The following is an 18,398-nucleotide window of genomic DNA, read 5'->3' on the forward strand; positions in this document are numbered from 1 at the left end:
CCGTTTGTGGGAGCAGAGGAGCCACAGCTTTTTGGTTTTGCACTTGTCTTGCTTCTCAGACCATCGCTTGACTCCCTTCCCTTCCTTGCCCTCTCATCCTGCCCCTCCTCTCCCTCTACCTCTTCCTCCCTTCTCCTCAGTGGCTCCCCCCCCTGCCTCCCCCCCCCACCCCCCACACACACACCATATACCAATACCCCTGAGACTTTAGGGAAAACAGGCTGAGAGAGGTTAATCGTGTTTGTGGGAGGGAAGCTCACCCTCCACACAGCTTCCTGAGTCACCTGGTAACCAAGATTAAGCTATGAAGTTCAATAGCGGGGATTAAGATGTTTCTTCTTAATAACAAACTGGCTTAAATCTTTAGTAGAATAAGGGCCCCAGAGTGCCGGGGAGACGCTGATTGAAAACGGGCTGGGATCAGCAGGCGGCGATGACTGCTGACAGCTCTCCTGGCCCAGTTCCCCTTTCTTTTCACGCTTGTTTACTCAACATCAAATGGGTTTAATAAGGGGCTGTTAACCAGAGACTCGCTGCCCTCTTCTCCACAGCAGCATCAGGCGCCCCCTGTGTCCCCTGAAGTCAGCCCCATCCTTGGGGACCTCGCTGAAGGATGCAGTGTCCCCCACATTTCATCCTGAGACCCCGTCTTTGAGCTTCTTAGTTACCAATGACTAATAAGAAGTGTCCACAAAAAAGAAAAATAATAAATTATTGAAGTAGGCAAAATAAGCTACACATTTGAGGGAGAACAGGGTGGTGAGGGGAGAAAGGGAAGGACAGATGAGCTCTGCTCACTTTTTGCAGAGATGTTTTTAAAGCTGGACTTAGACTAATTTAGAGACACGCCCTTTCTTGACTTGGCCCTTTTTTCAGACTGAGTTTCTCCTTAGGTTGGGACAGGGTTCTCAATAGCCACACTAGTGACATTTGGGGAGGGGGGGGGAGGGTTAGGGGGAGCTGTCCTGTGCATTGTACATTGATTAGCAACATCCAATTAGGTGCCAATCACACATACTGTCCGCCCCCCACTATGACATCCAATAGTGCTTCCAGATACTACCAAATATCCCAGCTAAGGACCAGTGCCTTAAGGAAATAGAAATGCACTACCCCTGAGCTCCCCAGCCAGTTCCCTGGTTAGAGGTGGGCAGATGTGTTGGCCCCACAGCCCCCGGGCCAGCTAGATGGAGCCTGGTGGCTGGTGCCCTGAGAGCTGAGGCCGGCGAAGATGACTCCTCTGTGTGTCACAGAGTCAACAAGGGCCTGCTCTTCTTCCTCTACAATGATGGAAAGGCAGCTTGAGGTCGCCATCCTTCTACCTTGCATCCAATTTTTAGATTATGACATTTAGTCCTTCAGATTCCTAAATGGACTTGTTTGCTCGGGGCTGGAGCCAAGGGAAGTGGCCTGGATAGCAGCTCCTCGCCTGTGGTTCTGATGGTTCTTCAAAATGACAAGCTACATGTTAGGAAGAGTTAGAATGACCTCCCTTTTTCCTGTCCAGCTCTCCAAAACCAGAGCCCAGACTCAGTTTACCATGTTACACAGCTAAGCCCTGTTTCGGGGGTGGAGGGCGGATTAAAGTTACACCCAGCTCCCAAGGTAGATTTCAAAAAGGCCTCCCCATCACTATGACAGCAAATACATAGACCACAAGCCCCTTCCAGTGAGGTTTGGATGGGATGTCCTCGGGTAGGAGATAACACTGCATGAACAAAGAGCCAAGACAGCCATGAGGCAGGTCCCAGGAAAGAAGCCAGCCCAGCAGAGGAAACGTCTGATATGCCACTTTGAACTCTCCCCCGTATTTGTAAACAGGCGCAAAAAACCCACAAATGACAACACTTTCCCTTAAAGACACAGCCTGACTACGTGCCATGCCCTACACACCTGCCGGCCAGTGGCGGTGATAAGGGGCCTGGAATTCTCAGAACGTTTTCTCTGGTAGATAACAGACAGCTGTTGGCCAACAGAGGGGCCCAATTCAGTTCAACCAACATTGAGTTACCCACCATTTATAGGCCAGATGTGGGGACACAGGACCTCTGTAATCAAACTTCACAGGGTATTTTTGGGGTGACTGAATATAAGCTTACCGTACTATTGAATTCTGAGGAGGCTGAGAAGGGGCAAAAGGAAGTCTATGTAAATTTCACAGGTGAACTGAGTGAGGAATATATGGATAGCCCTCTGAAAGTCCAGGTGACAGTGCTGGTACTTTATCCAGTTCTTTTTATTGATTGATTTTTAGAGAGAGGAAAGGGGAGGGGTAGAAATATCGATGAGAATCATCGATTGGCTGCCTCCTGCATGCCCCCTACTGGGGATCAAGCCTGCAGCCTGGGCATGTGCCTGACCTGGAATGGAACCACGACATCCTGGTTCACAGGTAGATGCTCAACCACTGAACCACACCAGCCAGGCTTTCCTGTTCTTAACACTGCTGGGGGAAGGTGGCTCCAGTAACCTATTCTAATTCTTAACAACAGTTACAATCAAAACGTTTACCTTGGCTTACTCAGACTCTTCTAATTCAAAGCCAAATGGTGCCTGGTGCAAGGAAAGTTTCTGTCTCTCATTTTCAGTCTGTCTGTCTCCCTGTCTCCCCTCGCTGAACTTGTGGCCCTGACATGACCAGCACAAGAAAGACTGAAGGTTCTCGGGAAGGAATAAGCATTTCTCAGTGAGGGATGGTCTGTCCCCTTGTCCCCTTTATCTTCAACAGGAGCTAAGAGCGGCCATGCTGTCTCCTTCCCAGGAAAAGGCTGGGAGTCAGTGGCCTTCAGTGGGCTAAAGGGCACTGAACTCCTCTGGGTGGTTTTATATCTACAACAAAGGAGGTATTTCTCTAAATTGCATTCTTTCCCAAACGGAGCCTTTTTATTTTTCCACTAGTGGTTCTGTTGCCTTATCAGCACTTCCAAAAAAATGTTAACTTCTCTGCGATCTTTTGGCCCCGGAGGAATTCTCAGTGGGAGCTACAGTCAACAATGGATGGGATTAGTTCCCATTCCCCGAGCCCCAGCCCCGTAATGCTCGCATGTTAGGAGGGAGCAAGGGCACATCCGGCCAAGCTGGGTTCATCACTCCTGGGGTCACTGATCACGGCGACCTTTTGTAACTTCTGTGCGAGAGGGTGAAGACACTTGTTCTGAACCCAAAGGAGAAATAAACAGAACAAAATTTGTCAGGTTCCTTGATCACCAGCCAGCTTCAGGGCAGGTCAGCTCCGAGCTCAGATGGTTTAGAACTAAGTATAATTTGAGGAACCCACAGTCAGCTTGGATCTTTTACACAGAGGCCCCCCGAGTCCATTGTTAAGACCCTTGGACAGTGACCTCTCCCAACAGTAAGCCAATGATCGTTAACCATTTCAGGAAGCCAGTATTCCTGGAGGCCAAAATGAAGGAGGGCTATTTTTTTTTTTTATAAGAATGTTGCATTAATTTATTCTTTGCAACCAGCAAAATGAGTGTGCTAGGGAGACTGATCCATTTCCAGGTCCTAGCACTCTGTATTTCCTTTCTCAAAAGAACGCTTCCTCCTGTGTCCAACAGGTGGAATGGAGTCCCAGAGCAATGAGAACCAGACACTTAGGACACTGATTCCCCTTTGCCTGCAAGGGACACTTGGCAATGTATTGAGACTTTTACATCTAGTGGGTGGAGGCCAAGGATCCTGCTAAACATCGTACCATGCACAGGACAGCCCCCCATGGCAGGAATTAGCTGGCCCCAAATGGGACAATGTCAGAGCTCTCATGTGAACCCATCACAGAGATTGATCCCTACTTTCAGCTACCCCCAAGAACCTCTATGGTCCGATCAACTTGACATCAAAGTATCCTCCTGGGAGCTCCACCTTTATATACATGACCTCAGCCCTGAACGCTGTGGTTGGTTTTGGTCCCAACCCCGCACAGCTTCAGGAACCGGCAGAGCTACAATGTCCTAACAGCCCGAGAGCCACCCTGTTGGAGGCCAATGCAAACTGCCTGGCAGGCGTCTATTCACCTCAGGAGCAGCCATTACTTCACACACCTGTGTTCGGGTCCCACACGTTTCCACCACACTCCCCTGTGAGGCCTGGGTCCCACTGCCCACGTCGGAGTCTGGGTGCTTGCTGCCTCTGCCCTGGGTCTCCTCTGGATTCTCAGTGCCAGTGGCTGTCCCTGTGACTCACCACCCGCTTTCTTCCCCTTCCAGGAGGCTTCATGTGCGTACGTGCTGATCGTGACCGCTGTGTACTGGGTGTCTGAGGCCGTGCCTCTCGGAGCTGCAGCCCTGGTGCCCGCCTTCCTCTACCCGTTCTTTGGAGTCCTCCGATCCAGCGAGGTTAGTCCCCTTTCGTCCCAGCCCCCAGCTTGGGTCAATGCCAGGCCAGTGAAAGAGGGTTCAAGGTTAAGGAAGATGCACAAAGCACTTAAGGAAAAGGTTTTTCATCCTCCAGAACACCCCTTAGCACTAAGCCTTTGCACATGCTGTTCTGGACCCTGTTCCTCTCCCTCCACCAGTGACCATCATCAAACTGCCCATTTGGTAATTTGAGAGGGAACATGACTTTGGGAGAAGGAAAGGAAGATTGGCAGTGAAGGGTGAGGTGTTGTTATGCTGGGGCTGGAGACTGACAACACTGGCAGAGCTAGGGGCAAGTTTTATTATTTGAGGTAAAAAAAGCCTATGCTAGCTGAAACCAGTTTGGCTCAATGGATAGAGCGTTGGCCTGTGGACTGAAGGGTCCCAGGTTCGATTCCAGTCAAGGGCATATACCTTGGTTGCGGCACATCCCCAGTAGTGGGTGTGCAAGAGGCAGCTGATCAATGATTCTCTGTCATCGATGTTTCTAACTCTCTATCCCTCTCTCCTCTTCCTCTCTGTAAAAAATTATATATATATATATATATATATATATATATATATATATATAGCCTATGCTATCTATATGACCAAGTGGCTTGGTGATATTTAGCAACTGGGCTACAGAGAGCAGTGTAGGCCAAATATAGTCTGTTTAATTGGACATCAAACTCAGATTAGAAGACAAATGACAATAAGAGTGAGGACATGGGTTAGAGCTCTTAGTGAGTCAGTTAACTGAGCCACAGCCTCCGGCACACCCCTGCACAAGCCTGTGCCACACTCACTGGGAAAAGCTAGCCTGGCATCAGCGGGAGCTCCCGGTTCCAGAAAAAGCATCTACTTGTCACACCCCAAACCCTCTGTGCTTGCCCAGCCCCCTGCCATGACTCAGACCACTCTTCCTCCCTGAAAAGTTCTCTCTGATTCCCTTAACCTTTAAAATCCTACCCAAGCAGCCTCTTTGGTGAAGCCTCTCCAAAGACTTTGGCTAAAAGTGTTCTCTTCCCTTGGAGTCTATCTGATGTCTTTAGCCTTTAAATGTTGCATGAGATGCACCAACTTTCTGCAGATTTCTCTCTCCACCAAGATTCCCGCCCTCTCAGATGTATGATGTCTACTGCATGTGGGCGCTCAGTTAATGTTTTTTAATTGCAATGTTTCCTGATGGTGTTTCCATAGTGTGCTCTCCACATGAAGGCAGGCATGTGGGTAATAGGATCAGTGGTACTCTGGGACTGTGGCCTCGGCCCTCATGTTACTCACTCAGCATTCGGAAAAATATTTTCTGAGTTTTGTATCTACCATGAGCGATATAGGATATTGAGGGCACCCTGAGGGTGACAAAAATGAAACGCTTCATTTCTGCTCTCTTCAATCTCACAGATGAGCTTCTGAGCTTCCCACTGTCAGCTCAATGTGTGCCTGAAGTGGCTCATTTGTAGGGTGACTTGTTGGTTGGCAGGAATTAAGAGTTTGTTATGTGCACAGCTTAGATTGCCTTCTGTCTATGGAACTCAGGTGCTGAAAAAAAGATATGAAATTATAGAAGTGACTCCAGACCTTAAGAGGTTTATGTTCTAGCAGAGAGGAAGTATGAAGCATGTGGAAAAACATGGAAGACCCTATGCAATAATGCCTCACTTGCCGAAACCATTTGGCTCAGTGGATAGAGCGTCGGCCTGCGGACTGAAGGGTCCCGGGTTCGATTCCGGTCAAGGGCATGTACCTTGGTTGTGGGCACATCCCCAGTGGGGGGTGTGTAGGAGGCAGCTGATCGATGTTTCTCTCTCATCGATGTTTCTGACTCTCTATCCCTCTCCCTTCCTCTCTGTAAAAAAATCAATAAAATATATATTTTTAAAAATAATGCCTCACTTTCCAACACTGCAGAGGGTTTGCATACTTCCCCGGGAAGGCATGTTGTAGATAAATGAAAGTTACCCAGTCAAGTGCCCAGAGTTTATGTTGACCATTTTTTGATTGAAGTTTTTCTAAACAGCTTTATAATTTCCCTGGTCTTTTAATGAACAAAAGTTGTTGAACATAAATTCACTTTTTCTTTGGAGCCTACACAATTTCCCTGGGAAAAAATGTCCCAATCAGAGGAGCCAATAGGGGCTGGACAATAGCACAGAATGCTGGTGGACCGGCAGAGCCTAGAGACTCTTGAGTAATGTCCTGGCAGCGGACTGGAGGGAGAGCCCAAGTGAGAATACAAAAGGCATGTTATTGGATTCGCAGATGACTCGGAGATGGATGGGCTAGCTACTGGATGGGGACAGAATCAATGTTGACAGACTAAGACAATGAACTAAATCTGCCAAAATGAAATGTAATGAGGATGAATGTTAACACTGCGTGTGAAAAAGACCCTTGGCTCTGTGTAGCGTACAAACTCAGCATGCATCATCTACCAGTACAATGTGGCTGCCAGAATTTCTAGCATTTACCTTATGCCAGGCACTATGGGAGGTCTTTTACATGCCTTTGACCATTTAGTCCTCTATAAAGTGGCCAATATTTTTATCTCCACTTTACAGAGCAGGAAAGGAGGCTACACAGCTAATAAATAGTAAAGCTTGAACCCAGGATTGAATGATCCCAGAACTTAATGCTCTTAACCATTGGCCAAAATGTACTGAAATCTGCTGAATTGACAAACATATGTGTCCAAAGCATCAGGTTCTGGATAGGAACTCATTCAGAGGTAGCTAGCCAAGATACCAAAAATCCCGACGTGAGTCACATGAAGAATAAAGAAAACTCAAGAGGAGCACGATTTCTGGCTTCTACAGCTCAACACACCAGCTCACGGGTCAAACCAGAACCTAACAACTAAAGCACGGAAGGGAGATCGCGCTGTGTGGGAGGGAAGCCTGAGAGGGGCTGCATGTGAAGTCCTGGTGTCCCTGTCCCTGGAAGTGCAGCCACATGACCATGCTAGGGGTGCGAGAGGTAGACTCTGTGCCTTGGGAGAGGGTTTGACTCTAAGGACCCTTTGACTTTAGGGTTCTGCGATCTTGTGGGCATCTGGCCAATACTTCTCTCTACTTGTATACAGAGCTCGGACCTATATTTTAGATTTGCTTTTAGGTTTTGCTTTTGCCCCCAGCATGTGCCACTGCTGTCATTGTATCTGCTTCTAACGTTCTCTAAGGCCTTCTAATGGGACAGTACCTGTGTCAATCAAGCTAGCTAAGATCTACAGTTTATAGGAGAAAGGCATAGAGGAGGGGCAAAGGGGCCTCTGGGGCAATAAACAGCCTGGTTTGAATGCTGGGTCTTGGAATAGTTGCCAGGATGCCCAGGGTCAGGAGTGATTGCTCTCTCTCCACCCTTCCCGAGTGTGTACAGACACACACACCCTCCACCGCCTCAGTGTTCCCCCCCAACCCCCCACAAGTCTTGTTCAGATTCCAGCTCCTGCCAGGTCAAGAGAAGCAGATCCGGCTGGGGTAACAAAACAGCCGTAACAGCCAAGTGATGCCTGGGTCTGGTGTCATGAATCTGCTTCCCTGTTTGTTCCTGAACGTTCTGACCAATGCCTAGACTCCAGCTTTCTGTTTGTTTAAACCTGGGGCATGTGATACACCAATCTCCACTCTGTTTTCTGGCCTCCGCTCACCATGGAGGCTGATCCTCCTGCATACAGGCCTGGGCAGATGGAGGCCCAGCACCTGGGCCCAGCCACCTGCCTAACTCCAGGCTGCCGGCCACCCACAGCCATCCGGACACAGCCCAGAGAGGAGCTCCACACCAGGCCTTAGCAGGGACTGGAAGCAGGAACATCTAGATCTCGTAGCCTTTGAGGCCAAGCTGATGTTTCTGTGGGAAAGAAGGAGCCAGTGCTTTGCCTCTGGGCACAGAGCCCAGCCCAGTTTCCTCCAGGGGCAGCTCACACAGCCCTGGGGGAACTGGGGGCTCTTTCTGTCAGCAAGCCCAGCAATGCAGGAGCCGGGCCAGCTTCGGGGCCAGGTCAGCACCCCTCGGGGCTCCCTGCCTGAGCTTCTCTAGGGTACCGTTTGCAAAAAATGTTGTTTTAAGCAACAAAATATTTTCTTTCATCCAATCTCAGGAGACCCAATAATACAGGAATGGAAGAGAAAGTCCTACTCAAATTAGGGATGGGGACCCAGAGCCCAGGCTGCTAGGGCCCTTCCCATAGGCAGTGAGTGTGATTTGAAAGCCTCTGCCCTCAAACCAGGTGGCCTAGGTGGCGTTCACACACAGGTATCCAGTAGAGGCAGCATCTTGCCCCTGGGAGGGGTTGAGAGCCAGATACAAAGGACTTGGCTGCTCAGCTCAGGCACCAGCTGCAATGGCGTGGTGGGGGCTCCCTCTCTCATGGGGAACCGTCCAGGAATGGGGTTTACAGGATTTGGCTGCAAAATTGTTCAGATGAACAAAAAAAAACTCAAAATAGGTCCATTGCCAGAGGTCACTGCTGGCCTCCTGAGGGGTTGTGACATGCCTGCCATTTGCAGAAGCCCACTGACAGCTGACTTGACAAGAGAGCCAGGGGCTGACTGGCTGAGATTCCCAGGGGACCCACCATGTCAGGCCCACACGCCCTGCTGGTCCCTGAGCAAGGAGCATGGCCAAGCGGAAACGGCCTGGATCCACACCGGAAGTGAGGCAGAATGGAGTGGGAATCAGAGTGGGCACCGACTAGGCTTGAGCAAGTTGAAAAACCTTTCTAAACTGCCATGTTCTCGTCTGAAAGCTGCCAATGACAGACAGGCCTACCTCCTGGGGAGGCCTGAGGATTGCACACTATTCTGAGTGTGAGTCTGAGGTTAACAGCCAGATTTCTACTCTCCTCAAACTTCTAGCAATAGATCTATAGCTCTCCTCCCCTCTTTATTTTTTAAATTTATCTTTGTTGTTGAATGTATTACAGATGTGCCCCTTTTTTCCCTCATTGACCCTCTCCACCCTACATCCCCATACTCCTTCTCCCAGGCCTTCTGTGTCCATGGGTTATGCACATATGCTTATAAGTTCCCTGGTTAATCTCTCCCCACTCACCCTCCCCCGCCTTCCCTCTGAGATTTATTAGTCTGTTCCATGCTTCTATGCCTCTGGATCTCTTTTGTTCATCAGTTTATTTGTTCATTAGATTCCACGTATGAATGAGATCATGTGATGCTTGTCATTCTCTGACTGGCTTATTTCACTTAATGTAATATTCTCCGGGTTCCTCCATGCTGTTGTAAATGATAAGAGTTCCTTTTTTTTTTTTTTTTTTTTTTTTACAGCTGCATAGTATTCCATAGTGTAAATGTACCACAGCTTTTTTATCCATTCATCTACTGATGGGCACTTGGGCTGTTTCTGGATCTTAGCTATTGCAAATTGCACTGCTTTGAGTGTAGGGGTGCATACATTCATTCTGATTGGTGTTTGGGGTTTCTTAGGATATATTCCTAGAAGTGGGATCACTGGGTCAAATGGGAATTCCATATTTAAGTTTTTGAGGAAACACCATACTCCGCCCCCTCCCCCCCCCCGCACCCCGCTTTAAAAAAAAACTTTAAAAAAATGTTTGAAAACCTATCTAGAGAGCAATACATAATTGTGTCCTAAGTGATTTTTTAAAAGCTTGTCGCTAACAGATGTCACCTGCAGTTCACTAACGATGAACTGGTTAGTTAAAGGACTACATTCAGCAGCATTTCTGTCCTTGTCCTCTGGATCCCGGCTGGGTCAGAAAGCTCTGGCTGAAGAAAATCTGGAGGAATTTTTGTCTTTTAGGTCCACCTGGCTCTTTATTTCACTTATTTCCCTCATTCCCTCAGCTGATCATGCTGGCACCCCTGCTTCCTAACCCTCAATCTCATCTTGGAGCTTTTTCTTACTTCTTTAGTGATCACAATGAGCATTTATTGAGCGCTTCCTCCATGCCAGGCACTGGCCTAAGAGCCCGCCTGTGTGATCTCACTGGCGGCCTATGTCATGATGGGTAAATAAGCCACGGATTATTGATCACACTGAAAAGTTTGGAGTGACGAGCTACAAGGGTTCAGCCCTTTATCCAAGAGCATAGACAATCAAGCAGCCCCTAAAACCAAGCTGCCTGAAGTCCAGAACCCAAACTCTAAATTGTTATATTCGGCTCGGCCTTTTCAAAGCAGCTTCCCTGAGCAAATCCAATCTAAAATTCAGTCCAGAAACACCTCTGCTCTCCAAATCCAGTGACTTGGCACACTGAGAAAAACCACAGAGCAGAAAAGGGCAATAAACCACCACTGAGAATGTCACAAAACCATGCATTCTACTCGTGGGAGGAAACTCATTTTAAAATCTTTCTTCTCCATGCAAATAATTCTAACAAGCTTCATCATAGAGCTTCCCAACTCACGGAATGTTAATGTTGGAAATTAGATGGGGGGGGGGGGGGGGGAATGCTTAGTGCAAATGTGAGCACCCAACACACTTTAGGAAATGATTAGCATAATCATTAAGAATCCTAGATAGGACTCCAGTGTTTATTGTAAAAGAAATTCAGTAGGCCAGACAGCTAACACACACCACCATTGGCCGGGATTTTAATTTATAAAAGCGAAAGGCAGTCCTGTGCCTGGGCCCACTCCACGTGCAATGGCCTCAGGCCCGGCCAGCCTTTGTGAGGCCCACTGAGTCACAGGAATCCCGGTGGTCAATGCGGTGGCCAGGTGCCATTTAGTCTTCACAACAGCTTTACAAAAGGTAGGCGCTCACACAATCCTCATTTATTTCTAGATTTAAAAAGAGGAAAATGAAGCCCAGAGAGGTTGATGTCTTACCCAGGGCCTCACAGCCCAGCCTGGCTGCCTGCAGAGGCCCCACTCTTTACCACTTGGCCTCATTACTCCCGAAACACCAACTACACCCAGAATCATCGCCCAAGCACTTCGACCCACTTACTAGGGGGCAAGGAGGGCACTGGGTAGACCTGAACCCTCCAAACAAAACCAGAAAGCAGCATAGAGCCGGCATCTTGCTTAAGCTGACCTGGGCCCAGGTATTTAGGGCCAGTGCCAGGGCTTCCCTCCTTGGTACACAGAGGAAATGAAACACTGCTTCCACCAGTCACCTCCTAAGTATCCTGGGAAGGGAAGGGAAGGGAAGGGAAGGGAAGGGTGCAGTGAGAAAGGTCCTGGGCCCCCAGCTCAGCAGTTGCCCGCAGGCATCCCTGCCTACTTCCACCTCCCACTAGGGGGCAGCATGTCCATCCCTGGGCCCAGCCCAGTGGCTTCCCCGCCCTTTGCAGCAGCCACCACCCCAGCGGATCAGGGAGCCTTCCCCGCCCTCTGGGAGCGCAGTGACAGGGTTAGGGAAGCCTGGGGTTGAGGACAAGAACGAGTTTAACCAAAAGCAGAGGGCTCTTCCTCCAGGAAATTGTCACAGAGAGGGCAGATGCCGAGTCTCCTACACAAAACTCATCAACCAGACACAAGGACATCATGGGGACAGGCGGGAGAAGGGGGAATGGGAGCCGACTGCCTTTATTTTGACTTTTAAGTTATCAAAGTGTCCCATGCTGAGTTTAAAGCTCAAACAATACTGAAACATTCACAATGAAAAACCTTCCTCCACCCCTCCCCACTGCACCTTCCCCAAGCCCCACCTCCCCCTACACTGGGTCAATAACTTTTATTTTTATTTTTCCTAATGTATCTTTATTGTTGGAAGTATTATAGGTGTCCCCTTGGGTTAGTAACTTTTACATTTGCTAACTTCTTCTCCTGGTATGAAGCTCCACATTCCTCTATGTATTCTGATTTTAATTCTTGAGTTAGCCCTATGATATTTTTTAAGATGTATTTTTATTGATTTCAGAGAGAAAGGGAGAGGGAGAGAGAGATAGAAACATCAATGATGAGAGAGAATCATTGATAGCCTGCTCCTGCATGCTCCTACTGAAAACTGAGCCTGCAACACAGGCATGTGCCCTTGACCGGAATCAAACCTGGGACCCTTCAGTCCACAGGCTGATGCTCTGTCCACTGAGCCAAACCAGCTAGGGCATGTTATCCCTATGATATAATATAAGGTTAACAACTTAAGCATTTGTAGTAGGAAAAAAAAAAAAACACCTAAGTTAAATATTCAACATAAAGAAAATGGCCAAATAAATGTTATGGTACATTACGCTGCCATTAACATAAAATTTTTCCAATAAATTTAAATCTCATAAGAAAATGAGCAGGGTATGATGTAATAGAAAAAAGAGCAGAATATAAAACCGTACATATTGTATAAAGCCAATTATCCATCAATATAGACATTACAAAACTGAAGAACATACCAAAGTACCCTGTTTCCCCGAAAGTAAGACAGTGTCTTATATTAATTTTTGCTCCCAAAGATGCGCTAGGTCTTATTTTCAGGAGATGTCTTATTTTTCCATGCGCTAGGTCTTATTTTCGGAGGATGTCTTATTTTCAGGGAAACACGGTATTAACAGAGGTAGGCTTCAGGGTAATTTTATCTTTAAATTTCTATATTTTTGTTTGTTTGATTTTTAATCCTCACCTGAGGATAGTTTTTCCATTGATTTCTAGAGAATGGGAGCAGGGGAGAGAGAGAGAGAGAAACATAGACATGCAAAAGACACATCAATTGGTTGCCTCCCACACACACCCCTAATGGGCCTGGGGAACTAGCAACCAAAGAATTGAACCTGGGACCTTTCGGTCCACAGTCCCACCCTCTAAACCACTGAACCAAACCAGCCAGGGCTAAATTTCTATACTTTGAAGTTTTCCATAATGGACATGTATTGATTTTCTAACAACAACAACAAAAAGCTAAAGAAAAAAAAAAGGCAGTTAGGAACAAATCCAGGGTTATTTAACTAATTTTTAAAGATTAAGATAAAATTATAAGCATGATTATTCTTTGAAATCATATTTATAATGTTTTTCTATCTTTAAAAAGGTAAAGAAGAATATTGACCTTATGGGGTTATTGTCAGGATTAATTAAATAATCTTTGTGAAGTTCTTAAGCTAGAGCCTGCCCAAGGCAGTATGTGTCCAGGTCTATATAAATTAAAAACAAAAAGTTTTTAAATATATATATAACAGTTAGCTACTGTAATAACCCTCCACTCCCTGCTTCTTGTTTGCCTGGTTGAGGATAAGGCTTGTCTGGCATGGCCGTGCTGGGGGGGCGGGGAGGGCAGGCCATGGGGGGGGGGGGTGGGACATGGAGGGGAAGTGGACCCTGGGCGGGATGGGGGTGACCTGCTGGCCCCCGCAGGTGGCGGCTGAGTACTTCAAGAACACCACGCTGCTGCTGGTGGGCGTCATCTGTGTGGCGGCGGCCGTGGAGAAGTGGAACCTGCACAAGCGCATTGCTCTGCGTATGGTCATGATGGCCGGGGCCAAGCCGGGCATGTAAGTGGCACTGGGGGCGTCCAGCGGAGTGGGCCACCCGGGCACGTCCACTCCCACCGGTGGGGATGGGGCGACCAGCAAGGCCAGGGGCTCCGCCTCCCCCTCCAACGGCAGGGCCTGGACCCATGGAAGGGGGACTTGAGTGTGTGATTCTGGGGTCCCTTACTGTCACTGTCTAAAGAATGGATCTGAGCAACCCGTTCTGCGAGGGCGGTGGGTTACAAAACGGGAAGGGCTCATGGGGTGAAACAGGACGGACTAACCTAAACTGGCTCTCCACCTTTCTCGGGTTCATGAGGAAACAGGCTGGACAGGAAGTGGTGGCTTCTCCTTTGTCATTAAGGAGATGTGACGGTCTCACTGACCAGGCCACACGTGTTGTCCTGTTGTGTTGAACCACGTCTGCCACGCAAGGCCTGCCCTCGCAGCCTGCTTTGCTCTCTGTGCTTCCAGAGGCAGGGAGAGATCGCAGCCTTGGGAAACGTGCGGGAAAGTCAGACTGACAGTCAGGATAACCTCACCCCGGCTCCGCTGCACGGCTCTCTTGCTACATTTTATGTAAACTGCCCTGACTCCTTTGGGAGTCAAAGGACCCCTTTAGGGTCTAAACAAATAATTTGGTATTCGTTTCAGTGTTAGGCATTAGATTTTGCCTAAAAGGATGTTCCTGTCTCCCACTTAACTGCAGCTTCCTTCAGCATAACTCGCCTCCTCCCACCATCAAGGGACTCTGAGGCCCTTTAAGACCTCTGTGTACTGTCTTCAGGAATTTGTGCCCCATCGAGTTCCCACTTGTCTCTATTTACCTCAGTCCCAGCAAGGTGCCACCCCCTGTGGTGCTCTGCGCTGGCATATCCAGGGCAGGCGAACAAAACACCATCAGGACCCTGGCCCACCCAGCACGAGGCCCGTGATGCAGGTGCTGTCCCAGGTGTGCAGGCAGTGGTTCCATCTAGAGTAATAAACACGGTCACCTTTATGCTGGCTTGTCTTATGGGAATGAGAACCATGTCTGCACAAACAAACTGCGTGTTTTCAAAGCCAACGGGAGATAACCGGAGAGCTATCTTTGTGTTTTCCTCCAAGTGCTGGCCCTGTCAGACACCAGCTGGGAGGTGCTTCCAGTGACATGGGCTCGTCTGTGACTGCAGCAGGCTGACAGTGGGACAGGATGGCGGGGCTGTAAGCTTTATGTGTTGGTCACTAACCGTGGTGACTTGGCTGCAAAGCAAGGCCTGTCATGGTGCTCATAGCACTGCTGGCTGCAAGGGCAAAACAGAATTCCTTTCCACACAAAGAACATACTTCATCCCAAAACTAATACCCACAGAGAGAGGAGCAATCGGTAAGGCCATGCCCTCTGACCCCATGACCCAAGCTATCCTGTGCTTAAGTAAGGGCTTTTTTCCAGCTCAAACTGCCAGCCCACGAAGTGTGATTCATTCATCATTCAACAAGTGTTTATCTACTGTTCACTCTGTGCCAAGCCCTGGGAGTACAAAGCCAATGGAAGGCATAAAAACCCAATTTTTTGGATAAATTCCAGCCATGGTTCTCCAGGCCCACACCCTCGGGTTTGTCGGAGGCCCCCCAGGAGCCCTGGGAGACGGGCTGTTGGGGGTTGCCCTGCAGCTGACGCTCTGCCCGCCCTCCCTGCCTTCCAGGCTGCTGCTCTGCTTCATGAGCTGCACCACTCTGCTCTCCATGTGGCTCTCCAACACGTCCACCACCGCCATGGTGATGCCCATCGTGGAGGCCGTCCTGCAGGAGCTGGTCAATGCCGAGGAGGACCAGCTCATGGCTAGCAACGCCGATACCGAGGAGGCCGAGCCCACCAGTACAGTTTGCTGGAGCCCCTCTGCCCTTTGCCCATCTGCCCTCCTCCTGAGATGCCAGCCCGGTGCCCTCATCTGCTGCTTCCCCCTCCCTCCCTCCATCCCATACCAGTCCTCGCAGCTTGAAGCTTCCCTGAGACCCTCCCCCAACTGCCAAGTCTTTATTCCTCCCCCACTGACAGCAGCCACCACTGTTCCTTCCTCCCAATACTCAAGGGTCAGGACAAGCCACAGGTCCCACCACACCTTCAGGGGGGCTGGGGGCTCAATGCACCAGGCTCCAGCAGAAGCCCTTATGCCCTATTTCCCCGCTCAGCCCTGAGCCCCTGAGCCCTTCCTGCAGAGGCAGGGCCAGCCTCCCCATCTCATTCCCTGCTTTCCTTTGCTGCTGTAGGTCTTGGTGTAAACAATAGCCAGCCTTCTCTGGAGCTCATCTTTGTCAATGAAGAGTGAGTATGACTGCCCGCCTCCCAGGGCCATTCTGAGGTCAGGAAAGCGGGGACCCGAGCCCGTACACAGCTCTTTCCGATGTACAGGCCACACTCACACCTTGCCAGGCAACCACCTCCCCTTGCCCTGATTTCCTCTCCACACCTGGGAGCACCTTGCCAAGATCTTGAAGGCAACTTCCTTAGCACAGGGTATGGCAGTGATAGGGGAGAGATAAAAAGATGACACTAAATCCGAGGGGGTATATTGATGGTCTATATATCTACCACGTTGAATTTCTCTACATTGACGTCCCTCTTAGGAGAATAATATGTTTAATCTATCAATGAGAAAATATTCACACAATAGATGTCACCGGACATTCTTAGAGAATCACAAAAATTTATAGATATGGTGTCACTGGATTGGGTCTTGTTAGATATGGCAGAGAAAAACTAGGTGGAAGGTAGGGGACTAGAGGACAGTGGTGAGAGCCACAGAATGATAAAAAGAAGGAACTAGAAAAAGCAGAAATAGTCTCAAACACTCATGGGAGTTCCATCTATCTATCAACAGCTGATTTCTTCTGGTGATTTGATGTCAAACTGTGGCCCTCAAGGTATTCCGTGTTGAATATCACACTGTAAAAGCTGGATTTGCACTAGAGCTCAGGCTTGCATTGCTCTTTTCATAAAAAATGGAGAACTCACACTGAGTGGAACCAGCGTCTGGAATGGGGTAGACTCCCAGCATCGCACATTGGGTTCTCCCCACCCCGAGCCTGGACCATATCTCAGGCAAAGCCCAGAGCTCCTCTGGTCCCCATCAGATATGAGAATGACCTGGGTTTTCAGATGTTCAGCAGTCTAGCCCAGACTCATCTGAAAACTTCCCCCCATCATCCAGCGCCTCTCCCCATCTCCTCTCAAGCTCACACCATCCCCTTCAGCCAGACCTGCAGAATCAGGGGTAAAAGCAACTGTCTCTCCTCCCCCAATTCACTCTGCTCTCTGGCTTCTCCAGGGAGCAGGAAAGAAAAGGGGCAAGCAGGTCTGGGCTGGAGGTGTCGTAGGGGTGTCCCCTGGCCTGACAGCGGTGAGGTGCTCCCAGACAACCATTCATGCCTCCTTGGGTCTGAGTTCTGTTGGCTCACTTCCCACAGCCCTTTGTTCTGGGGTGGCCTCTGCCCTTTCTGGATGGTTCCAGCCCAGCTACCTTCCGTGTGTGCCCACCCCTGCCAAGACTGGTGAGCACTGAAAGCACAGGCTGGGGTCCTTCTTTTCACTCTGGCTCTAAGGCAGCACCCACCGACCTCTTGCCTTTGTTCTTTTCTAGACAAAAATTGTCCCCAAACTCCAAAGCAGAAGCTCGAGTTGTCCCTAGAACTCTGGTGTGAGGATGCTTCTCTCAGAACTCTGGTCTGAGGGCCCCTTGCCTGCCCTCACCCAATCTGGGAAGGAAGGAGAGGAAACCACACTCCTGGCAGGCTAACGACTCTCTCCAAAGAACACTTCCCTCTGAGCCTTCTCAGCTCCTATCCCTCCCCCAAATAGTCTGGGGATGAGCGATGACCACAGGACCCTGAGCCCTGCACGTGGGTTCAGCACCCCTCATTGTCTTCACAGTGGGAGATATGAAAGCACCCACTGTTCTCAGAACTAAGACAAACCAGAAATATCCATTTAGTGCTCGTGTACGTCAGGAATGCTGACAGTTTGATTCTCACCTTCCTCTCAACTCGAGGCAAAGGTTGGAGACCAACAGGTGTGTGAGACTCAGCATGTGCAGTGGACCAGCCACTGCTGAGGAGCAGGTGCCATCAGAAACTCCCCCATCTCCTTGCTCTCGTGTGCCTTTCACCACGTGCGGTGCAGGCCCTCCCTGTTCCCCACACCTCAGATAAGCACCCACAGGCTTCTCTTTCCTGATAGTGACCTCCAGTCAGGCAGAGACAAGCTCCTGCTTGCAAGCCTTTTACCACCTGCTGCCCTCAGGAAGTCAGAGACCTCTCTCTACCTAGTTTCCTTCTCTGTAAACACAGGTGGCAATACGAGGACTAACAAAGTCCATACTTGAGTACTCAGCACCAACCAGCACTCCATGTTAGCTATTAGGAATGTCAGTCTCACGTCTAAGAATGGGGACAGCATCTCTGGAAGGTGAGGAAGACTAAGGTGAGGTTAGACCTCCCCAAAGAGGTGACGATAAGAGTCGGAGACCTGAGCATGAGTGGGAGTAAACTAGATGAAGGGAGATCTGTGTGTGGGAAGAGTTCCCGTCGCATGAAGGCTGGTCCATGCTGATCTCCCCACTGCCTTTGCTTTGTTCCAGCTCCTCGACCACAGACTTCACTTCTCTGAAGCAAAACAAGGTATGGCCTTGGGTTTCCTC

The 18,398-nt window shown here is 49.3% G+C and overlaps 1 protein-coding gene across 1 annotated transcript in view; it reads left to right on the plus strand.

Annotated features, from left to right (window-relative positions):
- SLC13A4 (solute carrier family 13 member 4) overlaps nucleotides 1–18,398 on the plus strand; it is a 34,893-nt gene that overhangs the window by 1,424 nt on the left and 15,071 nt on the right. The window contains exons 2-6 of the mRNA XM_084896591.1: nucleotides 4,209–4,337; nucleotides 13,607–13,743; nucleotides 15,408–15,580; nucleotides 15,973–16,027; nucleotides 18,339–18,378. Of these exons, the coding sequence (XP_084752717.1) occupies nucleotides 4,209–4,337; nucleotides 13,607–13,743; nucleotides 15,408–15,580; nucleotides 15,973–16,027; nucleotides 18,339–18,378 (534 nt within the window). The remainder of the gene's footprint in view (nucleotides 1–4,208; nucleotides 4,338–13,606; nucleotides 13,744–15,407; nucleotides 15,581–15,972; nucleotides 16,028–18,338; nucleotides 18,379–18,398) is intronic.

Source organism: Pipistrellus hanaki (genome assembly GCF_964339955.1).
Source record: "Pipistrellus hanaki genome assembly, chromosome: 10".
Lineage (NCBI taxonomy): Eukaryota > Metazoa > Chordata > Mammalia > Chiroptera > Vespertilionidae > Pipistrellus > Pipistrellus hanaki.